Genomic DNA, 26343 nt, shown 5'->3' on the forward strand with positions numbered 1-26343 from the left:
GAAAATTTGATGGATAAAATCATGCTACCGTCGAACTAAGTAGGCTCTGGTCTATGCTTCCGTCGAACTGTACAGGACAGAGTCCTACCTTTTTTATTAGAAATCACCGCTCGGTGCAGCACTTTCCCGGAGGCAACGAATTCTTAAGCGCGAGCACCCTCATTTCCTCTCGGCTCGCCTCTTCCACGTAAACGATGCCTTGCCGTCGCATTCCATATTTAGAAGTTTCGACACCTGTCGAAAAGCAAACAGAACGTTGACACCTCGGCCGTGCCGTACTCGCGCGAACACTATCAGAGAACGTCTATATCGCGGTCGAGAAAGTCTACGAAAAACACGTTCATCCTTGGTCTCGATATATTCTTCGACGATCGTTTCGTTTATGCGAGTCCCTGATTTTTAATTAATCCGAACGGTGCGCAAGAGTTAACCCTTGAACTCTACAGTCATTCAGCGAGACGGATACAGTTTCCCAATGACTGTGTTATGGTGTTCGTCATTGCGGGAACTACAGTAAATTCTCCCTAATTGACGCTCAGCTTGTAAATAAAAATGGACATCAAAATGTATATATATAATAAAAAAATAATAAATAATAAATAAAAAATATATATATACATATATAATATAATATAATATAATAATATATATACATATACAGGGTGTCCTAAAATTATGGTACTTCCGGAAAATTAGAGATTATTGAGATCATTCGGAACAACTTTTTCCTTTACAAAAATTTTCTCCGAGGCATCATTTACGAGTTATTGACGAAAAACACTGGCCAATAGGAGGCGAGCGCGAAGCGGCCCAGCCAACGAGCGCACGAAGCCCGGTTCCGCTCATTGGCTCGATCGCCTCGCGCCAGTCCAGCTCGCCCCTCGTTGGTCATTGTTTTTCGTGAATAACTCGTAAACGATGCCTCGGAAAAAATTTTCGTAAAGGAAAAAGTTACTTCAAATCACTTCAGGAACTCCTCATTTCCCGGAAATACCATAATTTTAGGACACCCTGCTTATACGTATATATATAAACAACTGGATTGTCAACAATTATAAAAACGAAGTGCAATCGTATCTACTCTTCCTAAATTGTCCACATCTGTCTACAAGCTGAAGGAAAAATCAGGGCGAGTTTACTGTACGTACGATCGAATAATCGTATTATCTTGCCGGAATACGAAGCAACAACACCGTTCGACAAATTTCGACGGTCCGTTCGACCGTGCAACAAATTTTTCCCGCGATGGCCAATGCTCGCGGTTATTTCCGTTTCGACGCGACGTTTGATGTTCTGCGCGGCAGCCTCGCGGCCTTTGAGAACTTCAAAAGCGACGACGCGACAGCATCGGGATCGACAAGAATCGGCCATCGATCCTCGAAACACAAAGCGCGAAATTGCCGAACGGCGTGTGATCGATGTGTAACGGTGAAAGAAATACGTGGATTTTTTTTTACGCGAGCGTTTTATAGTAGAGAGAGAGAGAGAGAGAGAAAAAAAGAGATCGTACTCACCCGATCAAAAATTGGCTGATCTCTAGCGGATCTCTGGCCAGAGTGGAACGTACTACGACTTGGAACATTTCGAGGAAATGCTGGTGTTGTAGGTGTTGCCAGTCTATTACTTGGTGACACACCCAGGCTAATTAGAAATAGTATAATTTCTATTACATTAAATTTGCTCGTGACAAGTCCTTACATAATTAAATAAACGTAGAAAGAAAGAGGACGATAGACGAAGAGAGAAGGGGAAAGAGAGACAGAGCGAAAGGTCGAGAGAGAGAGAGAGAGGTGTGGGGGAGGAGAGAGAAAGAGAGAGAGAGAGAGAGAGAGAGCGGGTATACTACGCGTAATAATTGCTTTGTCAGTGTAGACTCTCCGATAAGAGAGCGTTTGTGCGTTAAAATGCGTGAGATCGTTTGTTTCCGTATTGTACGAGTTTCGCCGAGAAAGAAGCGTGAGAGGAAGAGAGAGAGAAATAAGGGAAAGGAGAGGGAAAAGAGAAAGAGAGAGAGAGAGAGAGAGAGAGAGAGAGAAAGAAGGGAAAAGAGAGGGAAAAAGAGAAAGAGAGAGAGAGAGAGAGAAAGAAAGAAGGGAAAAGAGAGGGAAAAAGAGAAAGAGAGAGAGAGAGAGAGAGAGAGAGAGAGAGAAAGAAAGAAGGGAAAAGAGAGGGAAAAGAGAGAGAGAGAAAGAGAGAGAGGAAGAGAAGGGAAAAAGAGAAAGAGAGAGAGACGGGGGGAAGAGAGGGAAAAAGAGAGAGAGAGAAAGAAGGGAAAGAGAGGGAAAAAGAGAGAGAGAGAGAGAGAGAGAGAGAGAAAGAAGGAAAAAGAGAGGGAAAAAGAGAAATAGAGAGAGAGAGACAAGATGCAAAATAAAGAAACGATCAGGGAGAGAAAATAAATCATTATACCATCCGGCGCGGATTCTACGAGAACGGTTGTGTAATGCGCAAGCGATGGTTTTCTACGTCTTGCAAAGCGAGCTTCGACCGTTTCGGCTAAGAAAGCAAAGAACTGCGGACTAAGTATCTTCGCTAACGAACGAATCGCTAGACGATCGACTATTATACACTCACGATGACGGCGGAAGGTTTTCGACCACTCTCGATCCGTTCTTCACCGATTCGAAGAATCGAGCGGCAAACGAGAATTTGCCTCGAATCAGAAATATCTGATAAACACGGTCGGTCGCGTATCCTATTGATCTTATACTTTTTATATATCTTATTAATCTTGTACTTTTCATACATCTTATTAATCTTATACTTTCCGCATATCTTATTGATCTTATACTGCTTGCATATCTTATCGGTCTTATTAGTTATTCCACGAGATTCTTATAACTTGTGCGAATCGCGCGAAACTCGTACTTTCAATGAATATTTTTAACTGCGGCGGTCGCAGAGAATACAGAAAAGTCGTATGTAACCCTTTGCACTCGAAGCCACATTTTAACTGTAAATCTAAAATCATTTTTCTGACTTGTAGTACTTTTATTTTACAAGACAAAGTGCATTCTATTCATACGAAATTTATAGTTTCGCGACTCGTACAACAGTTATAGACTTTCAACAATTTTTCACGTCTAGGCTTTCATAATATAAAAATTATCTTAGAACGCGATATGTAACAATGTTAACGGTGTCTCAGAGTCGCCACTCGAGTGCAAAGGGTTAACACGAAGAACATGAACGAACACACCCCGATCCCGTATTGCTCGAGCAATTAAACCGCGCGAGCGCAATTTTAGAAAATTGGAAGCTAGAAAAAGGGAGCACCGTAAATTAAGAAACGACGGCGAGCATAGCGCGACCGCGTCTTCGAGGAAAAGTGGTCGGATACCGTCAGCCGGCAATGTACACCGATGCAATTCATTTGTTTGCACATGCTTCGCCGAAGATGTACGATGGAGTAAAATTAGAACCTCATTTTCAGTGACGCTCGCTGAAAACACTGCGCGTTTGCTTCGCGATCGATTCGACGATAGAAACCCGCGCGCCGTCTGCCCGATAAACAATCGCCTCTTAAGAACGAAAACAAACGAAATGACAGATATATTCGTGTAATCTCTCGCGAGGAAAATTACAGGCGGCGAGAGAGAGAGAGAGAAAGAGAGAGAGATCACCGGCCCATTTCCGTACACGAACGAGATTGTGCCCCGTTCGTGGCCACGGGTTAGTCGTACATATATATATACAAAACAGAAAATGTAGTCGGATGTTAACAACACAAAAGGTTAGTAGTCAAGCGTTATGTTACACGGATCGTTCGAAATCTCCAACGATCCTTCGAATAGTGTGCGCTACTATCGTTATCATGCGATCGCTAAATCAATGCAACGCAACGGCACGATTACGCTGTACTGCGTTCTAATGTATTCTGTGGTCTGAGTGGCTGATAAACCGACGAAAAAACGATTTCATCCGGAGAGATTCTTCTTCTATTCGAGAACGATGCGCGGCAAAAAGAAAAAGAAACCGAACGGACGAACCGAAACGGAAACAATGAAGAAAAGAACCAAAACCGGCGCGACGCCGCGACGTTCCTGCGATTCGCCGGAGACCAAGTTCACGTTCCGTGACCGGACTGCGGATTTTATGCACGATTTTAGGCAAAACTGGACAGATTAACCCATGGACTGCTAACTACGAGACATCTCGTAGTAAGCGTATGTACCAAAACTGCCAGCTACGAGATATCACGTAGTGGGTGCTGCAATTTGAGTTAGGAACTATTAGAAAGGATGAATGAGAAAGGTATACAGAGTTTCCCAAACATGTCTCGTAATCTGGAAATGGTGGGTTCCTCAGGTCATTTGAAGCAACTTCTTCCTTTACAAAAATTTTCTCCGAGGCACCGTTAACGAGTTATTAACGAAAAACAGTGACCAATAAGAATCGAGTACGGCTGATGCGAGGCGGCTCAGCCAACCAGCGCGCGAAGCCCAGTGCCGCTCATTAGTTCGGCCGCCTCGCGCCAGCTGAGCTGGGAGTCGACCGCTCGGACCGCTGGCGCCGTTGGCTCGGCCGCCTCGCGCCAGCTGAGCTCGCCTCTCATTAGTCACTGTTTTTCGTTAATAACTCGTTAACGGTGCCTCGGAGAAAATTTTTGTAAAGAAAAAAGTTGCTTCAAATCACCTAAGGAACCCGCTACTTTCAGAATGCGAGACATTTTTGGGACACCCTGTATAGTGTAGAGAACATATTGATTATCAATAAAAAAAAAATACTGTTAATGCCATTGCAATATTATATCGGTAACTTAATATTATTACATTTTGTAAAACTTCATGTTTTCTTTCAAATAAAACCGTGGCACCCAGGGCAAGACGCGCTAAATTTGCGTGGCAGTCAATGGGTTAAATGCGAAACTGTACGGATATCGAACGAATTTATGGATGGCGTTACATTATCTTTAACTTATCGCTATTATCGAAAGAGGAAAGACATTTGCATCCAATTTATGTTCATTACAATTAACCTTGACAATTTTTATTCTGCGTAAAGACCCGCAATGTAGAACGATCGATAGAATCGCATTAAAAATCGATACAATTTTGAAGAATTATACGAAGAAACGATCGCTTGGTCCCGGCCGATCGGCAAAAAGTCGCGCGGCGCGCAACGATGAGGGGATAGAAACGAATCAACGATATAAGGCGGTCATGCAAGTTAGAGGCGAAATTTAAGGCGGATGGAATGTTTCGAATAAATGACCAGAAACTGTCCTAGAGGAACCTGCGAGGCTGATTTTCTCACGCGGACAGGGTGCACGCCGCGCGGACGCGAGCGAAAGAATTCCAGTTACCCTAAGAGAGTTAGTGGCCCAGGAAGAAAGTTGAGAAACGAATTAACCAATGAACGAACGAATGAAAGAACCAAAAGTAATGCTTTCCCGGTACATCTCGGCTGCTCCGAGGGTCTAACGCGTGGCGCGGCGAGGTTTACGCTCCTGTTCAACTTTATCAAAGATTTCCTCCGTTACGTAGTTCGATCGATCTATCGCTTAATAGTATCAATGATCCTTTTATGCTAATAAATCGAAAGCGTTTAATGCTCGGTAGTCGCGGCGTTAGGTTTTCGAGATGGCACAGCTCGGGTCCGTTCCGACCCAGCAGTTCAAAAACGTCGTCCAGCTCTTTTCGCAGATTCTAGCGAATAATACAAATTGGATGTTTAATCGTCCGCGATAAACAAAGCAGCATGACAAATGTGTCGCAAAAATTGATCAAGAATGTCAGATTTTGCTGCGAGAATCGATAAAGTATCAGTTTCGAAAGTGTCTTCTGATTCTTGTAGCAAGAAATTGGCAACCGAAAGGAAGAAATTTGTTCTGCTTTGCATCAAGGTTATAATAATCCTCGGAATTAAGCAGGGCCCGAACTCTGCCATCTGAAAAATTCTGCTAGCTGTTCGCTTTCCAATGGTCAAATGTCTCGCGAATTGTAATTAGTTTCCGAGGGAATCCTCGTCGAAGCTGGCGCGGAGCGTATTTGGATTCCGCGCGTTAGACCATCGGGCGCGTGAAATGAGTGAAGGATCGCGCGCAAGGTGTCTGATAAGGCATTGGGGACCTGTACCTCTGTCTAAGAGGGTCAGCAGTGGCGAGTAAGGAGTTGTGGGCGTTGCGTGGTTGAGGGTCCAGTAGTGAATGGTCGCTGGGGGGTACGCCACTCGAGGATCGGTGACCTGCGCTGATGCTCGCAGACTTGGTGTGACCCCGTGTCGGTCTAGTGCCCTCGCCCATGCTGCGCACAAAACTAGTCAACAAACTGCCGTGTCCGGCCCTATATCCTTTTTTTTTCTTTTTTTTCCTCTAACACACGAACCGCTTCGGTCTCGTGGATCGAAGCGCAAGGCTCGTACATTTTCGCAATTCGAATTCGGGTTCTCCGTACGGGAGAACGGTCGGAAGAAGAGAGAGAGAGAGAAAGAGAGAGAGAGAAAAAAAAATAGAAACAAAATGAGATATCTCTTTTCGATACCGCGGTTCGTGGACACTCGGGCGACAGAATTTTGCCGAAGATTTGACGGTACCGAAGAGCGAATGGAACTCGAGCGAAACGGATTTCGTTTTTCACCGAGAATTTTGGGAGCGGGACGGTGTACAGGTTTCTCTCCGTATCGTCGCGTCGCGGCCGGCCGTTCCGGAGCGGTGAATTTTTTTCTTTCTTTCACGCGGAGAATAAAATTGCATCGGTTTCGTTGCTTGAAAGTTAACCCTTTGCACTCGAGTGGTGACTTTAAGGCACCGCTAACATTGTTACAGCATATTCCAAGATAACTTTTATATTCACAAAGTTTACGTTTAAGAAATTGTTAAAAGTTAAATTGTTAAATTTACAACAATTTTGTTTAAATTGTTAAAAGTGTAACTGTTGTACGAGTCACCACCAAGACTCAATTTCATATGCATAAAATGCACTTCGTCATATGAAATGGAAATACTATAAGTCAGAAAAATTATTTTAAGTTTACGGCTAAAATAGCTTCGAGTGCAAAGGGTTAAATGCACCGAACCTTGTTGCTTCTCAAACACTAAATCAGATTTAACCGTAGAATAAATAACATTGTAGGGAAAATAACAAATATAATTTACCTAATCTCTGTATTTTTTGGTAATTTTATAACTAATGGTAAGAAAAACCCGCACATATATTCGGTAAATAAACGAATAAATCATTTCCAAAATATAGTAGAACAAATAATACATTACAGATCATATAATAGCCTCAATGTTTCCAGATTTATTTACACGTTCGCAGGCAAGTTAAAAATATTCGTGGGGTCGCCGACAACCCCCAGGGGATAAATATGGATTAATAATAATGTTAATACGATTTTAATTAAAAAGCTATCGAAACGAAAACTACGGGCTTCGCCAATGTCCGCGAGACCGTGAAATAAACTACAGCACAGAAAAGTCCGAAAGTTTGCTAAATTCCTGGAACCAGCTCGTCGGCGCGACGTTACGGAGTAGAGAGCGTACGATGGGATTAGGGAGAGGACGAGAACGAGACCGCGGGTCCTGCTGGGAGGAGTCTCGGCTGGCAGGATGTGCACCGTGTGTCGAGGGGAACGGAACACGACGCTAAAATATTATAAGAATGACACATGTATGATGGATGATGTTAATGGTTGTTTTCTAGGCGCATACGGTCCGCAAATCTAGTATTTACGTTTGTAAAAAAAGACAGAGAGTGACGAGAGAGAGAGAGAGAGAGAGAGAGAAAGAGAGAGAGAGAGAGAGAGAAAGAGAGAGAGAGAGAGAGAGTTATGGTGATAAATGTGACACTGTGAACAGAGACTTTGGTATCGAGAACGTATGTATATTAGCAAGCGGAACTTGTATAATTGTGTGTACGTAATTTGTATACGCCTCTGTTATTCAAGATCTATCTGTTTCTCGGTTAAACATCTGTCAAGCCAATAAAGAAAGTGGTCTGAAAAAACGAACGACTGGCAGGCAGCAGCCAACATGCTAGAGCAACAAACAACAAACAGATCAACTGCCTGAACGAAGGGGGAGGGCTTAACGACAGATTCTTGTTGTTATATAATACGTATAAATCTATGGCGGTACGTATGTAGTGGTATATATAAGTGTACATATATGTAGATCTACGAGAGACAGAAAGAGAGAGAGAGAGAGAGAGAGAGAGAGAGAGAGAGAACGAGCCCGCGGAGATCGGCGACGAGAGAACGTTCGTTTACATTGGTTTAGTATTGTTTGCCGCACGAGCAAATCGATCGCCCACGGTTAGTCGGTACAATTGAAAACAGTTTAGTCAAACAAGAAACTTCGAGAAAAGAACAACCAATTACGGACCGAGCTTTTTCATCTTTTCATTTTATCCATACTGTGCGCATCGAGCCGAGAAAACGAATATTAAAATACGATGCTCGACTGTGTAGGCACTGCACAGGCACATTGGTATTGGTTTCGCGTGGACGCGTGTTCATGCTGCGATATCGTCTCCGCCGGTGCGAAACCACGAGAAACCGAGATAATAGAAGAAGAGGCACAATAGTCGGACAAAATTACGGACACCTCGCAAAATTACAGGGATCCCCCTCCTCCCTGTTGCAATAGTTACAATAAACAACATTGCATGCAGACACACAGAGCCACTTAAACTTCGATCGATGCTCCCTGCAGAAATAATCGTGTCGTATACAATTGATGTTCGGCGCGCGCGCGTGCACGCGCGAAAGCAATATGAATCCTTTGTTACCGTAATCGCAAGGATGTCTGGTAGACCGAGGATTTTATGAGATTCGTGAGAAGTATGATTAGCAACGATTCAAAGCGGCTGAAAATCAGTCGAAGAGCATCGATGTGTCGCTTTCTACTGAAACGATTCGAAATAGAATGAGAGGTGACACAGCTGTTCGCGCGCAGCAGATGCAGAATGTTTTGCACGCACAGATCGACAATGATACTCCATAAAGATCCGCGTAATTTCGTCCACTAATGCGCTTGATTTTCGCGGATCGCCAGAAGCCAGTGTCCACACATCGTCGAGACAGATAGACAGAGAGAGAGAGAGAAAGAGAGAGAGAGAGGAAGAGAAAAAGACAGAGAGTGAAAGAAAGAGAGAGGACAGGCGAATTTCTCAGCCGTGTCGAGCGAAATCGAATACACTCCGTTCGAGTCGCGCGATTACGCAGAACAATGAAACAAAAAAAAAACAAACGAAAAACAAAAGAGAGATAGACAGATTAGAGAAGTAATTTAGTTGTCACTATACCTGGGTGCATCGTTGGTTCGTTCGGTGGACGAGGAGGACGTTTTCGCTTGATCATAGGAGATGGTGCTACGTCGACCACCAGAACCAGGGGCAGGTGAGGTGAGAAGCCGACCGCCACCTGCCCCTGCATTCATCGTGTTGCTCTTGCCTGCCCATCCCCTACCACCGGGACTTGTACCCACGCCTAGAATGAACATTGTCACTGCAAGCCTCATTAGATATAGTTCAACACAAAACAAAGCAGCGTACTTTTTTTTTTGGTTTAAATTATAACGCAGGCGGTTTTTTGCAACGAGTATGAGTTCAGGAAAGGAGGAGGGTTTACGGTTTCGGGTCACCGGAACACGTCTGATCCGCTTCTTTCTACGACCATTCCCGGAGAAAGAGCGAGCAGATACGACGCTGAAACTGTTCACCGTGTGTTGTTATTCCGATGATTGTTTACAACTAGACTGCTGCGTCTTATGCGTTCGAAAGCGTTCAATGCGATTGTCGGGCATCTCTAAAATTCTTTTTTGCATTCCCGTACGGTCCGACATCGCGAAAATATGTTCAAAAAATATTCGGTACGCGTTCTGCGCTCGTACCAGCCGCGGAGCTGAGACGTTATTCGCGAATTATAATTATTATTATATACAAGGGTGTCCCAAAAATGTCTCGCAATCCGAAAGTGGCGGGTTCCTCGGGTCATTTCAAGCTACATTTTCCTTTACAGAAATTTTCTCCGAGGCACCGTTAACGAATTATTAACGAAAAACAGTGACCAATAAGAGGCTAGCTCGGCTGGCGCCCGGTGGCCCAGCCAACCAGCGCACGAAGCCTAGTTCCGCTCATTGGCTCGGCCGTCTCGCGCCAAATGATCTCGCCTCTGATTGGTCACTGTTTTTCGTTAATAACTCGTAAACGAAGCCGCGGATTGCATTTTCGCTAAGAAAAAAGTTGCTTCGAATGATCTCAGGAATCCCCTACTTTCGGATTGCGAGACATTTTTGAGACACCCTGTATATATTATATATTAATTATTATAATACGAAATATTCTCGAATTCTTTTACCATCGTTCTCGCAGATTACTGAAAAATTTTGTAACGCATTCGCATAAAGATACGCAGGCTACTTATAACTTTGCATGAACCCCCGGATGATGAACTGGGACGAATGCAGAGGTGTGCAGGGTCATTTCCATCTACGAGAGAATTTTCTATTGTGCGCGAGTCGCGAAAGGAACCGTGCGCTTCGAGTCTTCGAATTTTATACGTACTCTTACGCTAGAGCGTACGTCGTACGTCGCATAAATAAACGAAGTACGGTAGCAGCTACAGCTACGGACGGGTTCAAATGACCCTGCATACGCTGCATGAGAGATGAGGGCGTGCACGGAGCGCGCGATCGTCGCAAAACTCAACTAAAAACCAAATCGTTTGACCGTCCACGTTTTCGTTGCGATCAACTTCGAAGAATAACTCTAACGATTCCGACCTCCGCGATCGAGGTCATCGAGCGATCTAGCCTCTGCGCGTAATCTAAAATGTCCAAAGAATCGAACGATCGATGCTGCGACGATCGCGCGCGCGCGCGCGCCACGGTACCAAAATGGCGTCCAGTCGCGAGACACAAAGGAAACGTGTGTGTGTGTGAACGTGAATTTGTCGCGAGCCGATCGAAAGGTGGACAGGCTCGGGATCAGGACACAGCAACCCAAATTCCAAAAGCGGATGAATATAACTTTGCTAAGCCTTAGATTATACGTAGAACGAACGACGCAACGATCATTTGGGAAGCGGCTGGACGGGGATTGTTTCACGCGAATCCGTGGGTTCGACAGAGGATCGACAAGAGGACTATGGCTCAACAAAAAGAACTCACTGGTGTCTAATTGGCCCGGGCTATTTTTCGGGGCCGAAGGCCGGCTCGCGGACACGCGGGCGCTGTTCTCCTTCATGGTGGCCGCGTCCACGGTGTTCTGCCGTTTGAAATTGCTACCGCCGGTGCCTCCTGTCACCGTTCCCCCGGTGTTCGCAGTCGCATGATTATGGTTCGTCGCGTTCCCTGGGCTCGACGCTCCACCTGACGAGGTAAACTCGAATGCGGTATACTGAATCGACCAGCTTTCCAACAATCACCCCCAAACGGATTACGCGAGGTACTGCAACCGGACGGCACCACCTCCATCAAGCGTGGAGAACCAGCGCGTACACAGTGCATTAGCAAAGTTTCCGAAATGAAGTTTTTCTCCAGACGTACCCAGAGTGTCGTCGGCTATTGCTTTACCCGCCGGGTTAGTCGGAGCGAACTGTTACAGCTATCCCTGTATTATAATTTTTATCGACTACATATACAGGGCGTCCCAAAAATGTCCCGCGAACCGGAAATAAGAAGTTCCTGGGATCATTTGAAGTAACTTTTCCCTTAGCGAAAATGCAACCCGTGGCTTCGTTTACGAATTATTAACGAGAAACGCTGACCAATGAGAGGCGAGCTCGCCTAGCGCTTGGCGGCCGAGCCAATCGGCGCACGAAGCCCAGTTCCGCTCATTGGCTCGGCCGCCTTGCGCCAGCATATCTCACCTCTCATTGGTCACTCTTTTTCGTTGATAACTCGTAAACGAAGCCGTGGATTGCATTTTCGCCAAGGACAAACTTACTTCGAATCATCTCAAGAACCTCCCATTCTCGGATTGCGAGACATTTTTGGGACATCCTGAATATTATGTATGCGCTTAATATAATTATATGTATTGTGTACGGTCGTTGGTTCGTGGCACGGATATCCGATGTGCTTTCTTTTTCAATATCTTTTAAGCGAAATAAACATGCGCGGCCGGATCTTCTTCCTGAATCTTTTTATGCGACGTGCATAGGATGGTGGGCGGTAGCGGCACGGTCTTCTCGTTTTGTCGGTGCAACCGGTTGTTAGCGGAAACCTTCGGTTACCCTCTAAATTAATTCGGTCACCATCCATGAAGTCGTTTGTCTACGTCCTCCTTTAGCTTTAGTAAGATTCTACTTTTAGGATAGAGAACGATCCACTTACGAAGCGTTTCAAGACCGGACGAAACCCGTCTACTGGGTTTTGGATTGCTAGCGGAAATACTTCTGTGAACACCTCTGTGCGACGGGCTTTGCACGGCGCCGCCCGTTCCTCCTCCGCTTCCTCCGCCTCCGCCTCCGCCCGAGCCCGCTTGAGGCGGAATGTTGCGCAGCGACAACGAGCTGCCTGACCGCGAACCGTCCGATTCCGGCTGTGAACCCAGACAAATCAATTAGTATCGCTTGGCTTCGCGCACTTCCTACCAACCCCCTCGATCATCCCTCTCCCTCTCGGTAACCTCCATTCGTTCGCCTCGAAACTCTTACTCTTGTTGCGACTCGAATTTTAAACGCTTGTTAAAAAGTGTTCGAACTTAAAAATCGAACAGTTTTGGATCTCCGATGCAACCGCGGAGTACGCGAACCTAATTTCACGATGGAAACGGTAAGAGCTCCGATTCGCTATGATCGGAGGTGATAAACCGTGACTCTCTGGTCTCGAGTGGTCCCAAGTGGTCCCAAGCGGTCCCAGGTGGCCCCAAGTCGGCGCCAAAATGGAAACCGACTCGAGGCCGCTGTAGCTGTGTCTTGTAGTCTCTAAGGACTCGGAACTCTTACTCTTGTTGCAACTCAAATTTTAAACGTTCGTTGAAAGCGTTCGAACTTAAAAATCGAATATTATTGGATCTCCGATGCAACCGCGGAGTACGTGAACCTAATTTCACGATAGAAATAGTAAGAGCTCCGATTCGCTATGATCGGAGGTGATAAACCGTGACTCTCTGGTCTCGAGTGGTCCCAAGTGGTCCCAAACGGTCCCAGGTGGCCCCAAGTCGGCGCCAAAATGGAAACCGACTCGAGGCCGCTGTAGCTGGGTCCCGTAGTCTCTAAGGACTCGGAACTCTTACTCTTGTTGCAACTCAAATTTTAAACGTTCGTTGAAAGCGTTCGAACTTAAAAATCGAATATTTTTGGATCTCCGATGCAACCGCGGAGTAAGCGGATCTAATTTCACGATGGAAACGGTAAGAGCTCCGATTCGCTATGATCGGAGGTGATGAACCGTGACTCTCTGGTCTCGAGCGGTCCCAAGTGGTCCCAAGCGGTCCCAAGCGGTCCCAGGTGGCCCCAAGTCGGCGCCAAAATGTAAACCAACTCGAGGCCGCTGTAGCTGTGTCTCGTAGTCTCTAAGGACTCGGAACTCTTACTTTTGTTGCAACTCAAATTTTAAACGTTCGTTAAAAGCGTTCGAACTTAAAAATCGAACAGTTTTGGATCTCCGATTTAACCGCGGAGTACGCGAACCTAATTTCACGATGGAAACGGTAGGAACTCTGATTCGATATGATTGGAGGTGATAAACCGTGACTCCCAAGTCCCAAGTGGTCCCAAGTGGTCCCAGGTGGCCCCAAGTCGGCGCCAAAATGGAAACCGACTCGAGGCCGCTGTAGCTGAGTCCCGTAGTCTCTAAGGACTCGGAACTCTTACTCTTGTTGCAACTCAAATTTTAAACATTCGTTGAAAGCGTTCGAACTTAAAAATTGAACAATTTTGGATCTCCGATGCAACCGCGGAGTACGCGAACCTAATTTCACGATAGAAATAGTAAGAGCTCCGATTCGCTATGATCGGAGGTGATAAACCGTGACCCCCTGGTCTTGAGCGGTCCCAAGTGGTCCCAAGAGATCCCAGGTGGCCCCAAGTCGGCGCCACGTGGTCTCTAAGGGCTATCGGGTGGACATCTCTGGCTCAGGTGATACTCACATCGGTGGTCTTTCTTCCTAAGAGTAAGTACGTGGCGAACGCGTCATCGTACTTGGCCTGTTCCAGCGAGTCTTCTATCTGGTTTCTCGTGTATCCCATGCTAGCCAGGGCCTCTAAAACAAACAGGCGTAGCGGCATAGTCACAACCACTAAGAACGTCGGCGTGACGCGTCATGCGACTACGTCAACACGAACCCATGCGCTCGGCTACCTCATCTACTTTAGAGCAGGACCGTGACGAACGAAGAAAGATCTCGATTTGAACAAAGAGGACTCGAGCTTTCTCTCTCTCTCTTTCTTCCATTCTATGCTATCCGATCGAATTTGAAAGTTATCCCTTGCTGTCGAATATCATTTCCAACAATTTTCAACAAGTCTCGCTTGGATTTTGACAAGGTTGCTTCGAACGATTAAATCGTGAACGACGGTCGCTCCTCGTTTCTCCGATTCGACAAATATGCTGTGTCGCGGCATCGCCGCGATATGCCGCTCGTAAAATGACAGGCAAGTGTTGGGCGGTATCGCGGCGGTGTCGCGTTTACAGGGCATGTAAACGGCGAGAACGCCGGCGGCGAACGGAAAGTATTTCTGTCGCAGGTGCGGACGTCGAAGCGATGATTTGTACCTTGGTATCCGATCGTTGCGCTGGGAAAAATGATTAATAGGATGAATGAGGTGGGCGGGGGAGGCATTCGTTTCGACAAAATGCGTGAGAAATCGGAGAGCGAGGAGGGACCAAGATATTCGAACCAAGAACGATATTCGAACAGCAGAAAATATTTGGTGCTGCGAACGGAAACTTTGGAACAATAAGATCGGGCTCGAACTAGTTCAAACTTCGGAGCGGAGAGCACCGAAGTTCGTCCGCGGCCGGAGGGCGCGGCATAATGGGGAGCCCATTAGCGTGTGTCCTGCCCGGAGGCGTGAAAACGGTTCGCCACGGCCCCGAAGACAAGGGATCGGTACACAAAGGTATACACAGTAAACTAAAGGTTACTCAAGATTATAGAAGCCTTGGTGGTATATATTGCCGTGCAGAGAAAAAAAAACACCTACTCGGAGACACCTTCTGGGTTAAATACGATTTACCGTTGGCTTTGGGTTAATCCCGTCGGTAGCGATATAGGTGTCACCGAAGAAGACTACCCGGTATTTAACAGGAGACACACCCGTTTTCCCCCATTTCGTTGCACCACGACTATATAGCTCGCCATTCGCGCGAGCAATCGCTTTTTCGATTTACGACCACCTCTCGTTGACGATTCGGTGGCACTACCAGCGAATAGCGATGCGGCGGGTGGTCGCAAACGATGCAACGGTACATTTATACATATGTAAAAACAATAAGTAGTAAGTGTTATGTACATACTGGCAGACTCACCTATCCTCTTGTGGTCTTTATAATCGGGCTCGGGCTCTAAGTACGGTTTCAGCTCGTCGTCGTCGTATCCCATGTTCATCCATTTGTCTTTCATTATAGTCTGGAGGGAGGGGGGCGAGAGACGGGGAGAAAAGAGAAAGGCCGCGATTAAAAGCACCGGCGTGAATCACGATGGTGGAACGCGTTCTACAGGGCGTCGCAAATGCGATGGTCACAAGCTCCAGCGGCTCAAGTTTCACGATCGAACCGGTGGACGATTTCCGTGAAAAATTTAACCCATTCACTGCCAACTGCGAGATATCTCGTGGTAAGCGTCTGTACCGAAACTGCCAGCTACGAGGTATCTCGTAGTGGGTGCTGCAAGTTTAGATTGACTAAAAATGGCTATTCGAGTTAGGAACTATTAGAAAGGATGAATGAAAAATGTATATAGCGTAGAGAACGTATTGATTATCAATAAAAAAATACTGTAAATGCCATTGCAATATTGTATCGGTAACTTAATATTATTATATTTTGTAAAACTCCATGTTTTTTCTTTAAAATAAACCCGTGGCACCATATTGATGGCAACATATTGATTATCAAAAAAAAAAATACTGTAAATGCCATTGCAATATTATATCGGTAACTTAATATTATTATATTTTGTAAAACTCCATGTTTTTTTTTTCTTTAAAATAAACCCGTGGCACCATATTGATGGCAACATATTGATTATCAAAAAAAAATACTGTAAATGCCATTGCAATATTATATCGGTAACTTAATATTATTATATTTTGTAAAACTCCATGTTTTTTTTTTCTTTAAAATAAACCCGTGGCACCATATTGATGGCAAGATATTGATTATCAAAAAAAAATACTGTAAATGCCATTGCAATATTATATCGGTAACTTAATATTATTATATTTTGTAAAACTTCATATGTGTGTGTTCTTTAAAATAAAACCGTGGCACCCAGGACAAGACGCGCTAAATTTGCGTGGCAGTCAATGGGTTAACCGAGCGAGTGGACAAGCAAAATGGTGTTTTGGAAGATATCGAACCGGTCCCGCGACAAACGCTTCGTTATCAACGCAACGAGCTATCGTTTCAAAGACGATTTCAATCTTAACCCTTTGCACTCGAAGCCATTTTAACTGTGAATTTGAATTAACTTTTCTAACTTATAGTATTTCCATTTTATACGACAAAGTCTATTTTATGCATATGAAATTGAGTCTTGCGACTCATACAACAGTTAGACCCTTAACAATTTTGTATATCTAACCTTTGATCATGTAAAACTTATCTTGAAACGTGGTGTAACGATTTCAGTGGTGCGTCAGGTTCACCGCTCGAGTGCAAAGGGTTGAAACCAACGTTTGTACCACGAAAATGATTTATTCGCGGCGACTCTTTTTCAAGCTGTCGGATACAGAGGAGAACGTTGAGATTCGTTCGCATTGGTCGGAGCAAGATCGTTCGTTCGTCGATCGCCGATGTTTGAAGAGCAGTGACTATCGCGTTTGTTGGACGCTGTAGAAGCGAGCATCACGTCAGTCACGTACCTCTAAGGAGGCCCGTTTCGTCGGGTTGAGCACCAGAAACTTTTTCAGCAGATTCTCGCAGTCGGTCGACATGTAGAACGGGATTCTATATTTTCCTCTCAGCACTCTTTCTCTCAGTTCCCTTAACGTCGAGCCGTCGAAGGGTAACGAGCCAGACACCAGAGTGTACAGTATCACGCCCAACGACCACACGTCCACCTCTGGTCCGTCGTATTTTCTACCTATTAACATAAGCAAACGGAAAATGAACGCACCGAAAGCGCGAAGGTGGCGGAGTAGCCTTAAAGTAAATAAACATTTAACTTGTTCCATACAGGAGAAACACTGAGCGGCAAAGTGAGACAAGAATAAAACGAGATCGTTCGCGTGTCAACTATACTAGTACTAGTACTGTGGTTCCAGTATGGTAATAGACCGCGGATTTTATGCATTCTCATGGCATGAAGCTGAAGTTATAAAATCGTGAAGATAGAAGAAGAATTTTATAACGTTGTTACATTATTTGCGACTCGTCGAAATAATTCAAAAGGAACAATTTATTTTGATTTAATATCCGAGAGAGATATCTTGATTTAGAATCGCCTTGGAACATTTCTATTTTGCATAAAGATCCGCAGTCTATAATAATACTAGATAATAATAATACTAAGTAATAATGATACTAGATAATAATAATACTAGATAATAATAATACTAGTAATAATACTAGATACTATTCAGACGTACTAATTTTTGTAACGCTAAACCTATCATAGTGATCGAAATGCCCGGTTCCACATTTTGTTATTCAAACATTTTCGGTATCGCAGGAACTGATCGAATAAATTTCTTAATTCAAGCATTCATGTTATAAAAGAAACTGGTAAGATGTCTAAATAAATTCAGTCCTGTAATTCTTACAAAACAACGCATGTCAGACGTCTTTGGTGCTCAGTAGTAGGTTTTTAACCCTTAGGGGACCAAAACTATTTACTTCCAGTTTACACACTGCCAAGTCCAGACTGTTTCTCAGACGAAGAGAAATTTTTTACTGAAAATTTTTGCATCGAATATAGAGAAGAGATATTCGTTTTTTAAAATAAAACTTCGTTGATATAATTTCATCGAAACAATCTTCCAATGTTTCCTGCCAGATTTTACGGTTTTATTTGATTTCTGCCGCGTGTATGACGGCATTGGACCGTTAAGGGTTAATATTAAAGTTACTAAACGATGAATCAGAGGCCACCGTACCCTGAAAGAGCTCGGGCGCCGCGTAGGGCGGTGATCCGCAGAAGGTGTCCAGCTTGTTGCCGGGCGTGAACTCGTTGCTGAAGCCGAAGTCGGCGATCTTGATGTTCATCTCGCTGTCGAGCAACAGATTCTCGGCCTTCAAGTCCCTGTGGATGATCTTCTTTTGATGGCAGTATTGCACGGCAGAGACGATCTGCCTGAACTTCGCTCTGGCCTCCTTCTCCTTCATCCGACCGTGCAGGACCAAGTAGTCGAAGACCTCGCCCCCGCTGGCGTACTCCATCACCAGATAGAGCGTCTTCTCGGTCTCGATCACTTGGAAAAGCTTCACGATGTTCGGATGGTCGAGCATCTTCATTATCCTCACCTCCCGGAATAACTGCGAAACGAAAACATTTACGTCTCAGAGAGCCGGCTTTGGCTAACTTTACGCCGTTGACGGAAAGATTGCTTCCCGGAGGGTGGGGACCGTGCGTAATTGTACGATTCGGAGCTGGTTGCTTTCAACGTCTCTCTCGCCGAGCACTTCCGAGTAGGATCTAGACCCAGCCTAGACACAGACCAGACCAGGTTCGCACTCTTTGCAAGCACTCGGAGAAGTGTAAGCGACATCTTCAAGTGCGATCGATCCTTCGCCGAGTGGATGCAAACGTACCACGAGCACCTACGCCAGGATGTTTCTGCTCTGTAGGTCGCTACTCTTTAGCATCTCTAGCCTTACTCGCACTGTACTCTTTAGCCTAACTTTCTAATTAACGAGCTTAGTAGTCGAGCTTTTAAACTCGACGACACCATCGCTCGCGACGAAGGTTCGGTGATCTTCTGTTTCTAGATTTGCTTACGATTTGTCTATCGAAGGAGCAAAATAAAACGACTCGTAGGAACTTCTGCTGCTACTATGCGAAGGTCCAGGCTCTAATTAACGAGCTTAGTAGTCGAGCTTTTAATCTCGACGACACTATCGCTCGCGACGAAGGTTTGGTGATCTTCTGTTTCTAGATTTGCTTACGATTTGTCAATCGAAGGAGCAAAATAAAACGACTTGTAGGAACTTCTGCTGCAACTATGCGAGGGTCCAGACTCTAATTAACGAGCTTAGTAGTCGAGCTTTTAATCTCGACGACACTATCGCTCGCGACGAAGGTTTGGTAATTTTCTGTTTCTAGATTTGCTTACGATTTGTCTATCGAAGGAGCAAAATAAAACGACTCGTAGGAACTTCTGCTGCTACTATGCGAGGGTCCAGGCTCTAATTAACGAGCTTAGTAGTCGAGCTTTTAATCTCGACGACACTATCGCTCGCGACGAAGGTTTGGTGATCTTCTGTTTCTAGATTTGCTTACGATTTGTCTATCGAAGGAGTAAAATAACACGATTCATAGGAACTTCTGCTGCAACTATGCGAGGGTCCAGGTTAATTCGTAGTCGATCGCTTACCTTCTGAAGGCTGTTCGGGTTCAGTTGAGTCTTGTCGATGATCTTGATGGCCACTTCCTTCCCGGTGGGCACGTGCTTGGCAAGTTTTACCTTGGCGAAGTTGCCCTTGCCGATGGTCTTGAGTAATTTGTACTTGCCGATGTGGGGTTCCTCCGAAGTCCGACTCCTCGACGAGAGCCGACTCGACACTCCCACGCCATCCCCTGTCTGCAACGAACATCAAACAGAGAGAACCGTTAAAGACCGTTCCCTGTGCACGCGAATCGCAGTGTCAAACGGGAAAACTTTTCCGCGCGGTCCTCGTTGCGGCAACGTTCGCTCTTTGCCGATGGATTTCTGTTCTACGATAGTTTCGAACTTGCACGGGAACCTATCCTAACTGCGCAACTTGATTTTGATGAAACGCATGCGATAGACAGTTCTTGGATTCGTGTAACGCGTACTTCTTTCGAACTTACGGATCGACGACACATTTTTTATAAATATTTCCATTTACCAGGAATCATAAGAAACAATTAAATTTTATATGAATTGACTTCGGGAGAACTCAACGGAGCTTTTTAATCGCACAAGATATACTTTAACCCCTTAACTTGTACGCTCGAGTTAATTCGAGTGCGCTAAACAGGCCAAACTGTGCACACTCGAGATAATTCGAGCGGCGTTGTATTTTATGCTGCTGTAATTTTTCACACTCGAATATAATCGAGAATTGAAAATAACAATGTGAAAGCAATATTGATATTTATCATTTACGTGGGATTGTAAGCTATAACACTTATTTCTTCAAGAAACATGTTCTTTTCCGAAATAGCAATTCGAAAAGAAAGATAAAAAAGTCGACGTACGTGTAACATTGCAATATTCGGCTCTTTTCTGCAATGTGGATCAAAATCCAAAATTGAAATTAAAATTTTGATTATTTTTGTATTTTTTTTAAATCTCTTTTTGCCAAGACAATGTTCTAAATTGTGTCTTTTTACATAAAAAGAATTGATATTTTTGACCGGTTTAAAAAAAAAAACTGTGCGTTAAGGGGTTAAGAACGAGTCATCCGTTTCACCGATATAAATTCAGTGAAACGTTTACGCGACTCTTCTCGCAATATCTCTTTCGAAGTTTTGCGATTTAAGAACACTATCCCGGCTTCGTCCGTTTAATTTCATACTTTCGCGATACTCGAAACTGTTATCTCGTCCCAAGAGTGCTCCCGTTCTTTTCGGCGCGGCGAAAAGATGGCGTCCGCTTTCGCAGTCTTCTCGATTCGATGCTCGGAAGCGCTGCAATATCGCCGTTTCGACGCGGACAACGAGCAACGAACTGAACCCGTCAATATTTTTCTAAGAACTATCGCCTGCATAGATTTCATCAATATCTGTTAACGACGTTCAACTTTGAACTTCGAGCCACGTTCGTCTGTGACGTTCGCGGAAGGAAACCTTTCGCGACGGTTCTACGTCGGATTCGGGAATTCCGCGACACGTGACGGCCGTGTTTACTCGCGGATCGCGGTTCGCGTTTCCAGGGACAAACAGGCGATCCTCAATGGAATTAATTGAGCCTCGTTAAAGCTGCACGCCGCCAGATACGGATCGTTCCGAAGGAAGCGCGACACCGCGAGCCGTGACGCGCGTGGACCAACACGTTTTGCGGCGACGACGACGCGACGCGGCGGTCCGATTTCGTTTCGCGAAACACAGCGCGGCTCGTCGACGCGGTCTTAACTTTCAACGAGAGTCGGTCTACTTTTTGCTCGGCAGAATATATTTTCGCAGCTCGGTTCCTTTCGCCGTGGCTTTTTCCAGGCGTCGGCGCCGCGTCGCGTCGCGTCGGGTCACCGGGAAAGCAACTTCGGTTTCGCGGTTGCATAAATCAATTCGCCGCCGCGTTATTGGTTTCAATCAATTACGTAACGACTTAGTCCTAGTCTTTAGTAGTACCGGCTCCGAGTCTAACTGCACCGATTCTTTTAGAATTTCACCGCTTTGTCTTACGCAACCGAACGATTTTAATGAATAAATGGATCCGGATGCTTTGCTTTTGCGAGCTCGTTTAACTCTTAGCCCCCTGTACGAGGATCCGCGGAAAACGCCGGGCCGAACAACGTCGAAGCTATCGCGTCGCGAAATTTGCAGTCGAGCGATTAAAATTATTTTCAAACGATCGCGTAACTTGGCCCGCTTTTCAAAACGAAGAACGTTGGACGCGGGCGATCGAGATTGCTGTTCGGTCTAGAATCGGCACGAATCTTAATCTTAACGATTAAGAAATACGATCGTTGAGTAAATAAAGTTCTTCGTTGAAGAATATCCAGTTTCTTTCGGGAACTCAACGGAAGGACGCGAAACGCGACGAAACCGAAAGATGAAAGGAAAACGCGCAGTGTGATATATTCGACGATCCAGCGTTCCAAAACGAGTCAAATCGCGTCGGATAATCGACAGAAGTGTTATCCTTTCCAAAGTCCATCCCAACATCTTTCATGTTCTGTCGAAGCGACGACGAAGTTAAGAAATACCGATCACTGTCGAAACTAGACTGCGGATCTTTGTGCGAAATAAAATTATTCCCAAGACGATTAAATCGCATATATATATTATTATTGAAATATATATTAAGAATATATTATTAAATTCTTCTTACGTCTTCGCGATATTATATTTTAACTCAGTCAATTCTGTTACCAACGCGTGAAATCCGCAGTCCAGTCAAAACCAACACGAGCGATCTTATCAACGCGACAACTTCGTCCGCTGGACCGCTTCGCACTCGATCATGATAAATCCGATCCGACAACACGAGAATCGATCCAACGAAAATTCCTGACCGGTAAAACTCGAAGCGTTGACTTGTTGCATCCGCGAATCGTCGCTAACGATCTGCGACGACCCAACGATCTAAAAGAGAAAGAAAGGTCTCGCAGCGCAACGCATGCTAAACGCTATCGCGCCTTGTAGAAAGAGACAACGGGATGATGTTACCCGCGCGTGGCCACGAGTGACCATCTTGCAAGAGGTGGCAGCAGCAACTTTCGAGGCCGCCAGCTTGGCTGATTCGTCGATCGATCTCTGTCGATGTCCCGAAAGATAGACGGACGATCGCGTGGCCGGAAGCGAGCGTCGTCGAGACGACGTTGGGCCGAGCGACGAGCAGCAACGGCACCAGCTCGCGCATGAAACGACGAACAAACTCGGCTCGTTTTTTCCCCTCTTACACCGCGCACTCCTCCAGTTTCGTGCGAACGCGGTCGACAGTCTCGAGTTCAAACGGACAAGCTCCGAGGTTCTGCGCCAGCGAATCGGCCCCGATCCCGCTCCCGTCTTTCGTCCTGGCTGGCCATTTTTGTTCTCGCGACGCGCTGCCGCGTGTCCCGCTGCGTCCCGACATATCTCTATCCGATCGCAGCTAACAATCCTAATAAGTTATCCTATGTAATCTACAAACACGCCGCGGAGCACGCTAATTAGAGCACGATGGGAGAGAATCGTGTCGGCTCGGCGAACGAGTCGATTTGGTCCTTCGCTGGAGACGGCCGGTCATCGTCCTTGGCTGCGAGCGATCAGGTACAGGGTTCCGTTTGGTCGAGAAGGGAGGTAACACGCTTCGGTTTAGCTTAGCGCGAGTCGAGGTTTTCGAGGTTTTTTACACCGCGCGACGGTTTCCGAGCGAACAGTTTTCTTTCGGGGGCTGGTTATTGGGAACCAGCGCGCCGCTAACTATTTACATGCTCGCGCGAACGAGGCCTGTTCACTGGGCACTGTCGAACAACGGTATCCTTGACACGGAGCACACCAGCGAGAACATCGATCGGCGGTGGTGGTCTGGCGACGAACTTTCACCGAATTTGCGTCCACGGGAGCACCGAAAGGGGTTCACCGAAACCAGGATGAGCAGAGGATCGATCCGGCTGTTCGACGAACGCGACACACCGATGCCCACGGCGAATGTCTCGCCTCCGGCTTCGGCTTCTCGGCTCTAGCTCCGGCGTCGCGGCGCCGGCAGCGTCGACCTGGCCCGTTAAATGCTAGGACCTCCACGACGGCTGGCGGACGGCGGCTCGAGGAGCTCGGAGGGATCGATCGACGATTGAAACCGTGGCTTCGGAGGCGCGCCGTAGGTGTATCCGACGTCACTGATCGCGGCCGGCGTTGGTCCTGACGAGGCCCGAACGGAGCAGCGCCGCATCCTCGCGACGATAGAGAGACGCGGGGCACCTCGGCGAGAGGCGGCTGGCCGTCGTCGAAGTTGCCCGTCCGACGACGACCGTCGTCGTGTCCTCGGCGAGCCGCGAGTCACCCAGCAGAACAGTCCACCAGCCGAGGGATGCTTTCCGCGGAATCAATACGCGACCCCACCACCCCCTGACGCTGGAAACGTGGCAGCGAACCACCCTTGAAAGCCTGGCTTCCCGTGCAACCCTCCCTGCTTCTGCTTCTGCCTCTGCCTCTGCCAGCTTGCCAGCCTGCTTTCGCCAGCCCGCTTCGCCAGCCTTGCCTGCCTGGCTGCTTGTCCGCTCGCCTACTTGCCTACCACCTTTCTCGCGAGTTGCCCCGACGACCACCAAGACCGATTTTGCCACGCATGCGCCCGTCGACGGAGCCGCGATAGGGGGTTCGTAAGGGTTGGTCGACTATGCTACCGTCACGCCGCGCATCGTCACCAGTTTTTCGGTCTACTCTTCTCTCTCCCTCTCGCTCTCCCTCTCTCTCTCCCTCTCTCTCCCTCTCTCTATCTCCCTCGCTCTCCCTCTCTTTCTCTCTCTCTCTATCTCCCTCGCTCTCCCTCTCTCTCTATCTCCCTCGCTCTCCCTCTCGCTTTCCCTCTCTCTCTCTCTCGCTCTCCCTCTCTATCTCTCTCGCTCTCTCTCTCAAACACACGCTCTCTCACTCTATTTTACCCTGCCAGCCATTCCTCCACTCGCTCGAGGAGGGATGTGCTTGCTCGCACCCTTGTGTGCCCGATCGAAATCGAATTCTAGCTCGGTCAGCTGATCGCCGAATCGCCGATATTCGACGCCCCGGAGGCTCGTCGGCAGGAATGGCATCGAGGGCAGGAATTTTTGGAAAATTGCTGCTAGGCCGGGTGTTGTGAATACTACTTCGAAGATACGACGGAAGTTATTCGCTGCGCGGAAAAGCGCTTCGGAGTTCGGCTTGCGAAAAGTTGCGTGGTTATCTAGGGCGCGTTGCTGGAATCGATTTTTGTTGAAAGACGCCGTCGATTTTCTTAACCCCTTGCCGCAAACTTCGACGAAGATTTGTAGCAATAGCATGTCGACTCGATCGCGTTGATCCGTTCTTTTAAGTCGGAATAAAATTCCGTTCCCTCGCCGGCAATATTTAATCGTTCGAGTAAATGTCGGAACGCGATAAATATAAATTATCTTTTGGTTCTAAGAAACGATTACAATCGAAAAAGTTCTAATCATCGTAACCGTGGAGATAATGGTGCGGCAAGGGGTTAAGGTTGTATACCGGTCTACCACCGCTTCGGAAAACATCGGCTTCTTTTTTATTCTATTTTTATTCGTTTTCATTCCTGCGATTATTGTTCGTTAAAATATGTCTGCGATTGGATTTTCGTTCGATTCGTGAAAATAACGAAGTCACGAATGTTTGGAATACGTGGGCTAGTGGAGCCGATTACTGTGGCTTTCGGTATCGTTTTCGGGATTGATTAACTTTATATTTGGTGAATAAGATATATCATATTTGTTTATTCAAACGTATACGAGATAAAAGAATGCAAACATCGAATATGTCTTATTCGATAAATATATAACGTTGATTGAAAAATAAAGAAAATAAAAGAATACAAAAATTCGATGCGTCTTATTCCGATGAATATAAAGTTAATTCAAAAATAGAGAAAATAAAAGAACACAAAGACTCGATATGTCTTATACGATAAATACGAAGTTAATTGTACCCAAAAACGAACCAAAGGCACAGCAATTGGTCACTCCACAGAAACCGTATACTACGCGCTGTACATACTTCAAAAGCAAGAAAAGAAAGTCAAAAATCAAATTTTGATACCGACGATAGTTACGCAAGTACATTCGAACACATCTTATCTTCTTATTTTCGATCGGCGAAGCGGTTAAAATCATATCAGCCGGAAAGAGGCTGTTTTGTAAAAATACTCCGCTCAAAGAACTGCAACTACAAGAACTCTAAATATTTTGGCTTCAACGAAATATATGTGCGATAATTAAATCCCATCGATCTATTTGTTGTTCTTCTCTTAAATGAAGCATCTTGTGTAGACCATGCAACATCTCGATGAAAGACTGATCGGTAAAGTAGAACCTCTTTTATCCGAATTCAAAATCGATAGTTAATTTCTTGTTATTTCCGATGAATTATTCATGCAATTGTATAAGATGATAGGTCGCGGTTTAATCAAGATCCTCCTACAGTTTCATCGTTATCGCTTGGAATGATCGAAGATCTAAATAATAAAGATCGAGGAAAATCCAGTTCGGTTGATCGACGTTCCACTGTACGACAAAACAGGTTGCTTGTTAATCGAAAACGTCGTCGCTTTCGAGATATAAGGCCCGATGCACGGCGACGTCAGACGACCGACTAGAAACCGAGAATCTAGGAATGCGTAGACGCGTAATCAAGGGTCTCCTACCGGGATCTAGTTACCTACGCCTACCAGAGATACCCTTTCTCTCCACAGAGAATA

General features: G+C 45.9%; 1 protein-coding gene across 14 annotated transcripts in view; it reads right to left on the minus strand.

Annotated features, from left to right (window-relative positions):
• Positions 1-26343, minus strand: part of LOC117221585 (serine/threonine-protein kinase MARK2) — a 135380-nt gene that overhangs the window by 24507 nt on the left and 84530 nt on the right. For 11 of the 14 annotated variants that reach the window (XM_076523943.1, XM_033472651.2, XM_033472664.2 and 8 more), the window contains 10 exons: positions 19648-19854; positions 18211-18589; positions 16978-17198; positions 15410-15521; positions 14041-14153; positions 12281-12488; positions 11114-11314; positions 9249-9450; positions 6078-6245; positions 1515-1641 (listed from right to left, as the gene is read on the minus strand). In XM_076523943.1, coding sequence (XP_076380058.1) covers positions 1515-1641; positions 6078-6245; positions 9249-9450; positions 11114-11314; positions 12281-12488; positions 14041-14153; positions 15410-15521; positions 16978-17198; positions 18211-18589; positions 19648-19854 — 1938 coding nt within the window. The remainder of the gene's footprint in view (positions 1-1514; positions 1642-6077; positions 6246-9248; positions 9451-11113; positions 11315-12280; positions 12489-14040; positions 14154-15409; positions 15522-16977; positions 17199-18210; positions 18590-19647; positions 19855-26343) is intronic. The other 3 variants (XM_033472653.2, XM_033472654.2, XM_076523944.1) reach the window with 3 other exon arrangements.

The sequence above is a fragment of the Megalopta genalis genome, chromosome 7 (assembly GCF_051020955.1).
Source record: "Megalopta genalis isolate 19385.01 chromosome 7, iyMegGena1_principal, whole genome shotgun sequence".
NCBI lineage: Eukaryota > Metazoa > Arthropoda > Insecta > Hymenoptera > Halictidae > Megalopta > Megalopta genalis.